A 14,174-nucleotide genomic window follows, 5' to 3' on the forward strand; every position below is an offset into this window, starting at 1 on the left:
TGTCATGTTGTGTGTGAAAGGTAATGTCAGTGTGTGTGGTTGTGTGTAAGAATATAATATATTTGCATGTCATTCTGTGTACTGTGTATAGCTTGTGTTCACTCTGTTTTGTTCTCTCTCTCTCTCTCTCTCTCTCTCTCTCTCTCTCTCTGTCTCTCTCTCTCTCCCTCTCCCTCTCTCTCTGTCTCTCCCTCTCTCTCTCTCTCTGTCTCTCTCTCTCTCTCTCTCTCTCTCCCTCGCTCTGTCTCTCCCTCTCTCTCTCTCTGTCTCTCCCTCTCTCTCTCTCTCTCTCTCTCTCTCCCTCTCTCTCTGTCTCTCCCTCTCTCTCTCTCTGTCTCTCCCTCTCTCTCTCTCTGTCTCTCTCTCTCTGTCTCTCCCTCTCTCTCTGTCTCTCCCTCTCTCTCTCTCTGTCTCGCTCTCTCTCCCTCTCCCTCTCTCTCTCTCTGTCTCTCCGTCTCTCTCACGCTCTCTCAATTCAATTCAATTAATGGGCTTTATTGGCATGGGACACATTATGTTAACATTACCAAAGCAAGTGCAGTAGATAATAAACAAAAGTGAAATAAACAATAAAAAATAACAGTAAACATTACACTCACAGAAGTTCCAAAATACATTTTAAATGTCATATTATGTATATATTCAGTGTTGTAACGATGCGCAAATAGTTAAACATAAACATGGGTTGTGTTTTCTCTCTTCCTTTCTCTCTCTCTCCCTCCACTTTCTCGCTCTCTCTCTCACTCCCTCTTTCTCTCCCTTTCTCTTTTTCTCTCCCTCTCTCTCCCTCTGCCTCCTTCCCCCCTTCTCTCTACCTCTTCTAACTCTCCCAGGCGGCCGGGGGCAATACATCTCACCAGGTCAGTTTTTCCTACTTTAATGGCTTCAACTCTCTCCTGAACAACATGGATGTCATTAGGAAGATCTACACCACACTGGCTGGGAGCAGTAGAGTCCTGGAAGTCACTAAAGGTTGGTAGACATACATACGCTGACACACATGCATGCATGCACACACGCACACACACACGTTCATGCACGCACGCACACACACACACACGCACACACACACACGTTCATGCACGCACGCACACACACACGTTCATGCACGCACACACAGCATACATGCGTACACAGACACACACGCACACAGAGAATGTGTGTGTGTGGTAGTTTTGTTTGTTTTCTTTTTTCCACTCCCCACCCCCCACCTCCTCCTCCTTGTCTACATTTGATTGGCCCTGCTGGATGCGTCCCAACAGACACATGGGAAGTTTACCCAGAATTCTCAGCAGCAGTGGCGGGTCTCTCACTGGGCCTGTCTGTGACACATCCTCCCTGGCTCTGGTTTGGCTAGGAGTTTCCCCTGAGTTACAGATCTAGGATCAGCTAACCCTGCCCAAATTCTACCCTAAACCATTAGAGTGTAAACGGCCAGGACCAAACTAACAGTTGTTTCACAAATCACAAATAGCATAGAGGAAAGGAAAAACATACACAATATGTCATGATTTGACGTGAGATGACGAGGCGGCAGGTAGCCTAGTGGTTAGAGCGTTGGACTAGTAACCAAAAGGTTGAAAGGTAAAAATCTGTCGTTCTACCCCTGTCCAAGGCAGTTAACCCACTGTTCCTAGGCCGTCATTGAAAATAAGAATTTGTTCTTAACTAACTTGCCGAGTTAAATAAAGGTAAAATGAAAAAAATAAGAATGACAGTTAACATGTGTTTAATCAAGAGTTATCAATTAGCTCAACAGCCCCCCTCCACATAATTTCTCTCACTCCCTCTCTACCTCAGATGCCAGTTGTTGAACTGTACCAATGTCTCTCCCTGTCTGGTATTTGCTGAGCACTGTAGGCTTGGTTCTCTCTCTCTTTCTCTCTTGATGCTGAGTAGGTCAGTCCACCGCATGGCTCTGGGGTTCTGGGTTCTGGGTATGTGAGTGTGATGCTATCGGGGCCTTATCGGGGGTGTGGGCCTGAGTTCCCTTGGCTGTTCCCACCGTGGCGTGGCCATGGCTGGGCTGTGGTGCCCCCCCAGCCACAGTCATTAGGCTCTACTGGGACCTGGTCTGTGCGTGCAGAGCTCCACGTCTCCATCTCTCTCTCGCTCCCCCCCACCCTCTGTGACCCCCACCAACCGGCCTGATTGATTCCGTATGTGAGGCGGGGCCACTGTTTAGATTTGGAACGTCATCGCTGTGGTTACCGCCTCCACGCCCTCATTTCTTAGGGCAGGGCTGATTACAACATTCACTTCAATGAAATGAATGCAACTCGTTCTGTGGTCTGCTACATGGAATATACACAATATATGCAAGAGTATGTGAACACCCCTTCAAATTAGTGGATTCAGCAACACCTGTTGCTGACAGGTGTATAGGATCAAGCACACAGCAATACCATCTCCATAGACAAACATTGGCAGTAGAATGGTGTGACACTGTCATAGGATGCCACATTTCCAACAACTCAGTTTGTCAAATTTCTGTCCTGCTAGAACTGCCCCGGACAACTGTAAGGGATGTTATAGTGATGTGGAACTGCTGAGTCCCACAAAACACCAGTCTCAACATCAACGGTGAAGAGGCGACTCCGGGATGGTGGCCTTCTAGGCAGAGTTGCAAAGAAAAAGCCATATCTCAGACTGGCCACTAAAAAGAAAAGATTAAGATGGGCACAAGAACACAGACACTGGACAGAGGAACTCTGCCTAGAAGGCCAGCATCCCAGAGTCGGCCTCCTCACTATTGACGTGGAGACTGGTACTGCGGGTTTTGCGGGTACTATTTAATGAAGTTGCCAGTTGAGGACTTGTGAGGTATCTGTTTCTCAAACTAGACACTCTAATGTACTTGTCCTCTTGCTCAGTTGTGCACCGGGGCCTCCCACTCCTCTTTCTATTCTGGTTAGAGTCAGTTTGCGCTGTTCTGGGAAGGGAGTAGTACACAGTGTTGTACAAGAGCTTCAGTTTCTTGGCAATTTCTCGTATGGAGTAGACTTCATTTCTTAGAACAACAACTGACGAGTTTCAGAAGAAAGTCCTTTGTTTCTGGCCATTTTGAGCCGGTAATCGAACCCACAAATGCTGATGCTCCAGATACTCAACTAGTCTGAAGAAGGCCAGTTTTATTGCTTCTTTAATCAGAACAACAGTTTTCAGCTGTGCTAACATAATTGCTAAATAGTTCTCTAATGATTAATTAGCCTTTTAAAATGATTATCTTGGATTAGCTAACACAACGTGCCATTGGAACACAGGAGTGATGGTTGCTGATAATGGGCCTCTGTACACCTATGTAGATATTCCATTAAAAATCAGCCGTTTCCAGCTACAACAGTCATTTACAACATTAACAATGTCTACACTGTATTTCTGATCAATTTAATGTTATTTTTATGGACAAAAAATTAGCTTTTCTTTAAAAAACAAGGACATTTTGAAGTGACCCCAAACGTATGAACTGTAGTGTAGATCTTTGTGTATAGACTGTCAGATGATCTTTGTGTATAGACTGTCAGATGATCTTTGTGTATAGACTGTCAGATGATCTTTGTGTATAGATTGTCAGATGATATTTGTGTATAGACAGTCAGATGATCTTTCTGTATAGACAGTCAGATGATCTTTCTGTATAGACTGTCAGATGATCTTTCTGTATAGACTGTCAGATGGTCTTTCTGTATAGACTGTCAGATGATGTTTCTGTATAGACTGTCAGATGATCTTTCTGTATAGACAGTCAGATGGTCTTTCTGTATAGACTGTCAGATGATCTTTCTGTATAGACAGTCAGATGATCTTTGTGTATAGACTGTCAGATGATCTTTGTATATAAACTGAGAGTGAGTTGATGTGTCATGCATTGTCATGTTGTGTCTTGTTTCTGTCCTTTCCCTTCACCCTGTCTCCCTCTGCTGGTCGTTATTAGGTTACCGTTTCTCCCCCTCTTTCCCCCAGCCGTTCCTTGTCTCCTCCTAACTACCTCGTCACCCCTTTTCCCACCTGTTCCCTTTTTCCCTCTGATTAGTCCTCTATATCTCTCTCTGTTTTTGTTCCTGTCTTTGTCGGATTCTCGTTTGTGTTACTCATGCCTGAACCAGACTATCGTCGTGTTTGCTGCAACCTTGTCCTGTCCTGTCGGAATCTGCCTGTTCATCTAACCTTGTCCTGTCCTGTCGGAATCTGCCTGTCCATCTGAGCCTACGTATGTTTCGTCATTAAAGAAACTCTGTTTGTTAATTCGCTTTTGGGTCCTCATTCACGCACCGTAACAGAAGAATCCGACCAAGAATGGACCCAGCGACTTCGGATCCTCTCCACTCAGCCGTCGAGATCCAGGGAGCGATGCTAGGCAGACACGAGCAGGAATTGTCTGCCGCTCGACATGCCGTTGAGACCCTGGCCACCCAAGTCTCCAACCTCACAGAACAGGTTCACCATCTCCGCCTCGATCCACCGGCCACTTCCAGGGCTTTCGAATCTCCGGAGCCCAGAATCAATAACCCGCCGTGTTACTCTGGGGAGCCCACTGAATGCCGCTCGTTCCTCACCCAGTGTGATATTGTGTTTTCTCTCCAGCCCAACACTTACTCCAGGAGCACTGCTCGTGTCGCCTACGTCATATCTCTCCTTACTGGACGGGCTCGTGAGTGGGGCACGGCAATCTGGGAGGCAAGGGCTGAGTGTACTAACCAGTATCAGGACTTTAAGGAGGAGATGATACGGGTTTTTGATCGATCTGTTTTTGGGGAGGAGGCTTCCAGGGCCCTGTCTTCCCTATGTCAAGGTAATCGATCCATAACAGACTACTCTATTGAGTTTCGCACTCTTGCTGCCTCCAGTGGCTGGAACGAGCCGGCCTTGCTCGCTCGTTTTCTGGAGGGTCTCCGCGCAGAGGTAAAGGATGAGATTCTCTCCCGGGAGGTTCCTTCCAGCGTGGATTCCTTGATTGAACTCGCTATTCGCATTGAGCGACGGGTTGATCTTCGTCACCGAGCTCGTGGAAAGGAGCTCGCGTTCTCCGTTGCCCCCCTCTCCGCATCACTACCATCTTCCTCTGCCGGCTCGGGTGCTGAGCCTATGCAGCTGGGAGGTATCCGCATCTCGACTAAAGAGAGGGAACGGAGAATCACCAACCGCCTCTGTCTCTATTGCGGTTCCGCTGGTCATTTTGTCACTTCATGTCCAGTAAAAGCCAGAGCTCATCAGTAAGCGGAGGGCTACTGGTGAGCGCTACTACTCCTGTCTCTCCTTCAAGATCCTGCACTACCTTGTCGGTCCATCTACGCTGGACCGGTTCGTCAGCTTCCTGCAGTGCCTTGATAGACTCTGGGGCGGAGGGCTGTTTTATGGACGAGACCTGGGCTCGGGAACATGACATTCCTCTCAGACAGTTAAGGGAGTCCACGGCCTTGTTCGCCCTGGATGGTAGTCCTCTCCCCAGGATTCAGCGTGAGACGCTACCTTTAACCCTCACTGTTTCTGGTAATCATAGCGAAACCATTTCTTTTTTAATTTTTCGTTCACCTTTTACACCTGTTGTTTTGGGCCATCCCTGGCTAGTTTGTCATAATCCTTCCATTAATTGGTCTAGTAATTCTATCCTCTCCTGGAACGTCTCTTGTCATGTGAAATGTTTAATGTCTGCTATCCCTCCTGTTTCCTCTGTCTCTTCTTCACAGGAGGAGCCTGGTGATTTGACAGGGGTGCCGGAGGAATATCACGATCTGCGCACGGTGTTCAGTCGGTCCAGGGCCACCTCTCTTCCCCCACACCGGTCGTATGATTGTAGTATTGATCTCCTTCCGGGAACCACTCCCCCCCGGGGTAGACTATACTCTCTGTCGGCTCCCGAACGTAAGGCTCTCGAAGATTATTTGTCTGTAGCTCTTGCCGCCGGTACCATAGTCCCCTCCTCCTCTCCCGCCGGAGCGGGGTTTTTTTTTGTTAAGAAGAAGGACGGGTCCCTGCGCCCCTGCATAGATTATCGAGGGCTGAATGACATAACAGTGAAGAATCGTTATCCGCTTCCTCTTATGTCTTCAGCCTTCGAGATCCTGCAGGGAGCCAGGTTTTTCACTAAGTTGGACCTTCGTAACGCTTACCATCTCGTGCGCATCAAGGAGGGGGACGAGTGGAAGACGGCGTTTAACACTCCGTTAGGGCACTTTGAATACCGGGTTCTTCCTTTCGGCCTCGCTAACGCTCCAGCTGTCTTTCAGGCATTAGTCAATGATGTCCTGAGAGACATGCTGAACATCTTTGTTTTCGTTTACCTTGACGATATCCTGATTTTTTCACCGTCACTCCAGATTCATGTTCAGCACGTTCGACGTGTCCTCCAGCGCCTTTTAGAGAATTGTCTTTTTGTGAAGGCTGAGAAGTGCTCTTTTCATGCCTCCTCCGTCACATTTCTCGGTTCTGTTATTTCCGCTGAAGGCATTAAGATGGATCCCGCTAAGGTCCAAGCTGTCATTGATTGGCCCGTCCCTAAGTCACGCGTCGAGCTGCAGCGCTTTCTCGGCTTCGCGAACTTCTATCGTCGTTTCATCCGTAATTTCGGTCAGGTGGCAGCTCCTCTCACAGCCCTTACTTCTGTCAAGACGTGCTTTAAGTGGTCCGTTTCCGCCCAGGGAGCTTTTGATCTCCTCAAGAATCGTTTTACATCCGCACCTATCCTTGTTACACCTGACGTCACTAGACAGTTCGTTGTCGAGGTTGACGCGTCAGAGGTGGGCGTGGGAGCCATTCTTTCTCAGCGCTCCCTCTCTGACGACAAGGTCCACCCTTGCGCGTATTTTTCTCATCGCCTGTCGCCGTCGGAACGTAACTATGATGTGGGAAACCGCGAACTGCTCGCCATCCGCTTAGCCCTAGGCGAATGGCGACAGTGGTTGGAGGGGGCGACCGTTCCTTTTGTCGTTTGGACTGACCATAGGAACCTTGAGTACATCCGTTCTGCCAAACGACTTAATGCGCGTCAGGCGCGCTGGGCTCTGTTTTTCGCTCGTTTCGAGTTCGTGATTTCTTATCGTCCGGGCTCTAAGAACACCAAGCCTGATGCTTTATCTCGTCTCTTCAGTTCTTCAGTAGCCTCCACTGACCCCGAGGGGATTCTCCCTGAGGGGCGTGTTGTCGGGTTGACTGTCTGGGGAATTGAGAGGCAGGTAAAGCAAGCACTCACTCAAACTCCGTCGCCGCGCGCTTGTCCTAGGAACCTTCTTTTCGTTCCCGTTCCTACTCGTCTGGCCGTTCTTCAGTGGGCTCACTCTGCCAAGTTAGCCGGCCATCCTGGCGTTCGGGGTACGCTTGCTTCCATTCGCCAGCGTTTTTGGTGGCCCACCCGGGAGCATGACACGCGTCGCTTCGTGGCTGCTTGTTCGGTCTGCGCGCAGACTAAGTCCGGTAACTCCCCTCCTGCCGGCCGTCTCAGGCCGCTTCCCATTCCCTCTCGACCGTGGTCTCACATCTTCTTAGATTTTGTCACCGGACTGCCTTCGTCAGCGGGGAAGACTGTTATTCTTACGGTTGTCGACAGGTTCTCTAAGGCGGCTCATTTTATTCTCCTTGCTAAGCTTCCTTCTGCTAAAGAGACGGCACAAATCATCATCGAGAATGTTTTCAGAATTCATGGCCTTCCGTCAGACGTCGTTTCGGACAGAGGTCCGCAATTCACGTCTCAATTTTGGAGGGAGTTTTGCCGTTTGATTGGGGCTTCCGTCAGTCTCTCTTCCGGCTTTCACCCCCAGTCTAACGGTCAAGCAGAACGGGCCAATCAGACTATTGGTCGCATCTTACGCAGTCTTTCTTTTCGCAACCCTGCGTCTTGGTCAGAACAGCTCCCCTGGGCAGAATACGCCCACAACTCGCTTCCTTCGTCTGCGACCGGGCTATCTCCTTTTCAGAGTAGCCTCGGGTACCAGCCTCCGCTGTTCTCATCTCAGTTCGCAGAGTCCAGCGTCCCCTCCGCTCAGGCTTTTGTCCAACGTTGCGAGCGCACCTGGAAGAGGGTCAGGTCTGCACTTTGCCGTTATAGGGCGCAGACTGTGAGAGCTGCTAATAAGCGTAGAACTAAGAGTCCTAGATATTGTCGCGGTCAGAGAGTTTGGCTCTCCACTCAGAACCTTCCCCTTAAGACCGCTTCTCGCAAGTTGACCCCGCGGTTCATTGGTCCGTTCCGTATTTCTCGGATCATTAATCCTGTCGCAGTGCGACTTCTTCTTCCGCGATATCTTCGTCGCGTCCACCCGGTCTTCCATGTCTCCTGTGTCAAGCCCGTTCTTCGCGCCCCCGCTCGTCTTCCCCCCCCCCCCATCCTTGTCGAGGGCGCACCCATCTACAGGGTCCGTAGGATTTTGGACTTGCGTCCTCGGGGCCGTGGTCATCAGTACCTAGTAGATTGGGAGGGGTACGGTCCTGAGGAGAGGAGTTGGGTTCCCTCTCGGGACGTGCTGGACCGTGCGCTGATCGATGATTTCCTCCGTTGCCGCCAGGTTTCCTCCTCGAGTGCGCCAGGAGGCGCTCGGTGAGTGGGGGGGTACTGTCATGCATTGTCATGTTGTGTCTTGTTTCTGTCCTTTCCCTTCACCCTGTCTCCCTCTGCTGGTCGTTATTAGGTTACCGTTTCTCCCCCTCTTTCCCCCAGCTGTTCCTTGTCTCCTCCTAACTACCTCGTCACCCCTTTTCCCACCTGTTCCCTTTTTCCCTCTGATTAGTCCTCTATATCTCTCTCTGTTTTTGTTCCTGTCTTTGTCGGATTCTCGTTTGTGTTACTCATGCCTGAACCAGACTATCGTCGTGTTTGCTGCAACCTTGTCCTGTCCTGTCGGAATCTGCCTGTTCATCTAACCTTGTCCTGTCCTGTCGGAATCTGCCTGTCCATCTGAGCCTACGTATGTTTCGTCATTAAAGAAACTCTGTTTGTTAATTCGCTTTTGGGTCCTCATTCACGCACCGTAACATGATGTCTGGGAGTAAACTGAGCTATCTGATCTATGCTCTACTGAATATATAAACTCTAAAAATAAATGTCCCTTTTTCAGGACCCTGTCATTCAAAGATAATTCGTAAAAATCCAAATAACTTCACACATCTTCATTGTAATGGGTTTAACACTGTTTCCCATGCTTGTTCAATTAACCATAAACAATTAATGAACATGCACCTGTGGAACGGTCGTTAAGACACTAACAGCTTATAGACGGTAGGCAATTAAGGTCACAGTTATGTAAACCTAGGACACTAAAGAGGCCTTTCTACTGACTCTGAAAAAATCCAAAAGAAAGATGCCCAGGGTCCCTGCTCATCTGCGTGAACGTGCCTTAGGCATGATGCAAGGAGGCATGAGGACTGCAGATGTGGCCAGGGCAATAAACTGCAATGTCCGCACTGTGAGACGCCTAAGACAGCACTACAGGGAGACAGGACGGACAGCTGATTGTCCTCGCAGTGGCAGACCACGTTTAACAACTCCTGCACAGGATCGGTACATCCGAACATCACACCTGCGGGACAGGTAAAATATGGCAACAACAACTGCCTGAGTTACACCAGGAACACACCATCCCTCCATCAGTGCTCAGACTGTCCGCAATAGGCTGAGAGAGGCTGGACTGAGTGTTTGTAGGCCTGTTGTAAGGCAGATCCTCACCAGACATCACCGGCAACAACGTCGCCTATGGGCACAAACCCACCGTCGCTGGACCAGACAGGACTGGCAAAAAGTGCTCTTCACTGACGAGTCGCGGTTTTCAGGGGTGATGGTCAGATTTGCGTTTATCGTTAAAGGAATGAGCTTTACACCAAGACCTGTACTCTGAAGCGTGATCAATTTTGAGGTGGAGAGTCCGTCATGGTCTGGGGCGGTGTGTCACAGCATCATCGGACTGAGCTTGTTGTCATTGCAGTCAATCTCAACGCTGTGCGTTACAGGGGAGACATCCTCCTCCCTCATGTGGTACCCTTCCTGCAGGCTCATCCTGACATGACCCACCAGCCAAACTACTTGTTCTGTGCGTTATTTCCTGCAAGACAAGAATGTCAGTGTTTGGCCATGGCCAGCGAAGAGCCCAGATCTCAATCCTATTGAGCACGTCTGGGACCTGTTGGATTGGAGGGTGAGGGCTAGGGCCTTTCTCCCCAGAAATGTCCGGGAACTTGCAGGTGCCTTGGTGGAAGAGTGGGGTAACATCTCACAGCAAGTACTGGCAAATCTGGTGCAGTCCATGAGGAGGAGCTGGTGGTCACGCCAGATAATGACTGTTACTTTTGATTTTGACCTCACTTTGTTCAGGCACACACAGTGTCCTGGCTCTTTGAATAAGATGGTCACTCAATACCAGATACCAGAGCTATAGAAATCACACTGTAAGTCAGCCATGGCTGAGTCCCAAATGCCACCCAGAGCCTGGGCCCTGGTCAAAAGTAGTGCACTAAATAGGGAAATAGAATGCCATTTGGGATGTAACCCAACCCAGTTATCAACCTGTTCATTATGTACCTAACACTTCCCCTACTGTACACTGTCTGTCTGTCTAAAGAACAGATTAAGTCAATTCAATAAGGTTTTGTAAACAGGAAATACATGTGGGAACTAATTTAAGGGGATTATCTCAAACACTGTATTTGTGTATAGGATGTTGGACTTGTGGGAAAGAGAGATTTTATTCTCAACTGGGATCACCTGTATAAATCAAAGATAAATAAAGTGGGAGTATCCGTCACACTCCTCTTCTCTCCTCTCATTTCCTCTCCTCTCCTCTTTGTCTGTTCCTCTTTCCTCTCCTCTCATTTCCTCTCCTCTCCTCTTTGTCTGCTCCTCTTTCCTCTCCTCTCATTTCCTCTCCTCTTCTCTCCTCTTTGTCTGCTCCTCTTTCCTCTCCTCTCATTTCCTCTCCTCTTCTCTCCTCTTTGTCGTCTGCCCTTCTTTCCTCTCCTCTTCTCTCCTCTCATTTCCTCTCCTCTCCTCTTTGTCTGCTCCTCTTTCCTCTCCTCTCATTTCCTCTCCTCTCCTCTCCTCTTTGTCTGTTCCTCTTTCCTCTCCTCTCATTTCCTCTCCTCTTCTCTCCTCTTTGTCTGCTCTTCTTTCCTCTCCTCTCATTTCCTCTCCTCTTCTCTCCTCTTTGTCTGCCCTTCTTTCCTCTCCTCTCCTCTCCTCTCCTCTCCTCTCCTCTCCTCTCCTCTCCTCTCCTCTCCTCTCCTCTCCTCTCCTCTCCTCTCCTCTCCTCTCCTCTCCTCTCCTCTCCTCTGCTCTCCTCTTCGTCTCTTCCTCTCCTCTCCTTCTCTTCTGTAACAGAGGAGTTCATCATTGCGTCCCAGAGGTTTGGTCAGGTGACTCCGATGGAGGTGGACATCCTGTTCCAACTGGCCGACCTCTCTGAATCCCGGGGGTGAGTCACACACACCCCCACACACACATACACACACAGATGACAAGGCTAGGCCTCAAATAGATAGCCCTATTCAGTTTAATAGCTTAATTACAGTTGCGTTCAAGATACATAATTATGCAAAACAGATCATACATGATAAGCCCTCTCAACCTCAGTTTTAAATCATTGAATTCCAGCAATGTTGAATGAAGCTTCATATTAAGGGAAACATTTTCCCACAGTCATTGATACTGCATAGTGTAATCCATTCCTCTCATTGCATTTCCACATTAGCATGTACTGTTGTAGTTAATACTAGTTTTCAGTTTATTGGGTCTCAATAGGCTGTCCCATTTATCCATGTGGTTGTCATTGGATCACTGGAGCTCGTCATACCCGGTCGTTCTTCTTCCAAAATGTCTGCTTTCACTGCAGCCTGATCAAATGAGCCAGGCATGAATCTTCTGAATCCCATTTCACTCAAATAAGCCTTCAAAACTCAGCATTTGTCTGAGGAAGAGGAGACACATACACAAGAGCATACACACACACAGGGGAAGGGGAGTCCACAGGGGAAGGGGAGTCCACAGGAGAAGAGGAGTCCACAGGGGAAAAGGAGTCCACAGGGGAAGGGGAGTCCACAGGGGAAGGGGAGTCCACAGGGGAAGGGGAGTCCACAGGGGAAGGGGAGTCCACAGGGGAAGGGGAATCCACAGGGGAAGAGGAGTCCACAGGGGAAGGGGAGTCCACAGGGGAAGAGGAGTCCACAGGGGAAGGGGAACGCCAGCCGTTCATCTAACTGTACACAGCTCACGTTCCCATGTCTCTTGCTCCATAGGGTCGACCGGCGGCGTAGAGTGCCAGTAATTTGTGCCCTCTCTGAGCACCTGATTATTATTTCTGGGCAATGGGATACTTTAATAGTCTCCCCAGCCTCTGATTGGAGATGCAGGAGATAATTGTTCCCAATAATCGGAGGGGATTGAGCTGCTCCCAAATCTGGGAACGTCACAGAGATGTTATGTGGACGCTGGGGCGCATGCACAGAGTTGGTGAGGTCCCCGGAATCACGGACAAATGTTTTGTTTTGTTTGGATGCAGCGAGGGAAAGAGAGAATGAGGGAGAGGGATGTAGCTGGTCATTGATATTATTGAATATCAAGTATCGTTGAAAATCTTACCAGGGGTCAGAAGGAAAATGTCAGAAGCATTTAAATGGTAGAACCGTTTGAAACTTTTCCCTCTCTCCTCCTCTCTTCCAGCCGTGTTGGTCTGGTGGACATTGACAGGATTGCTCCATTAGAGGAAGGGGCCCTCCCATACAACCTGGTGGAGGTCCAGAGACAGGTAAAAGAAAAAGAGAGAAAGAAGGAAAAAATGACAGAAAAGAACACTTGCTGAATGTTTTAGCATCTTTTTCAGCTTCAGAGATATAGGCTGCGATTCAATTCAAAGCTCTGTAGCGCAGTGGACTATAACATACTTTTAAAGGTAATTTACAGTTGAGCCGGCTTGCGAAGCGTTTGCCATGAATGCAATCTGTGCAAATGCCTTTAAAAGGTGCATTGTCGGCTGTTTAGTGGCCTGCACTATAGAGCAACTTGGATTGAATCCCGGCCATAGATATTCTCCAACTGTAGTCTAGAAACATGTCCTGGTAATGGTCAGAGCAAAAGTTCACTGGTGATGTTGGGTCTTTCTATGATTACTTCCATTACTGAATATATATGAGCAATACTCTAGGACAGACTTATCCAACATGAAACATAAGAAACTAAAGAAAAAATAGAATCTTTCTAAATCCCCACATACCAGTCCGATTTCCAGCACACTTGCTCTGTTTGTGTCAGATTCTCAAATGACAGCCATTGAACTAAATGCCAAGGAGAACATAACTTCTAAAAGTGTGTCTTTGTTTGGATCTCTCCAGAGAAAGAAATACAATTAGATATCAGAAACCTCTCTATGACAGTATACTGTATCTTTGTCAAAAAAATGTTAAAACCTTGTTAATTTAAGACTAACTCCAGCCGTTTAAATAGGTTACAGTGCCTTCAAAAAGTATTCACATCCCTTGACTTTTTCCACATTTTGTTGTGTTACAAATTGGGATAAAAATGGACTTTGTTTTTGTATTTTATTTTTATGTACACAAAATGCTCTGTAATGTCAAAGTGTAAGAAAAATTCTAAAATAAAACACTTAATATATCTTGATTAGATAAGTATTCAACCCCGTGAGTCAATACGTGTTAGAATCACCTTTGGCAGCGATTACAGCTATGAGTCTTTTGGGTAAGTCTCTAAGGCCCCGATTGCTTTTTTATGCAGTTTTCTCTATATGCGTATTCTGACGTGGAACTTAAGCATGAGAATAGAATGCTATTCACCCACTATTTGTTTAGGGTGGAGATCTCAGAAATGAAGGTTTGGGGGAGGTGTGTCTACAGATCAGCCATATTCTGACCTTAACTTAATTCCACCACCTTTACGCGTGAGGAAACCATGAGTATGGTCGGGCGAAACTACCGGTTCCAAGTGGAAAAAGCATCTACTTAATTTCACATAGAAATAACAGCATTCTCCATGACCTATCATTTATACATGAATAAAAGCTATTGATAAGAGCTAGGTCAATTATTATAAATTATATCATCCGTTTGGGTAAATAATAAATACACAAACCTCTGTTACGTCTGCTAATTTGGGATAATGTAGCCTACTTGAATCATTATGGAACTCAGACGACATGTAGCAGGTTAAACCTGGAGCCTGGCACATGATTCAGGATGACTGGAAC

At 47.9% G+C, this 14,174-nt stretch overlaps 1 protein-coding gene across 1 annotated transcript in view; it reads left to right on the forward strand.

Moving 5' to 3' along the window:
* The window catches only part of LOC110488013 (calcium-binding mitochondrial carrier protein Aralar2-like), a 122,471-nt gene that overhangs the window by 55,546 nt on the left and 52,751 nt on the right, over positions 1-14,174 (forward strand). The window contains exons 7-9 of the mRNA XM_036971473.1: positions 834-972; positions 11,300-11,393; positions 12,638-12,722. Coding sequence (XP_036827368.1) covers positions 834-972; positions 11,300-11,393; positions 12,638-12,722 — 318 coding nt within the window. The remainder of the gene's footprint in view (positions 1-833; positions 973-11,299; positions 11,394-12,637; positions 12,723-14,174) is intronic.

Source organism: Oncorhynchus mykiss, chromosome 32, assembly GCF_013265735.2.
Source record: "Oncorhynchus mykiss isolate Arlee chromosome 32, USDA_OmykA_1.1, whole genome shotgun sequence".
Classification (NCBI taxonomy): Eukaryota; Metazoa; Chordata; class Actinopteri; order Salmoniformes; family Salmonidae; genus Oncorhynchus; species Oncorhynchus mykiss.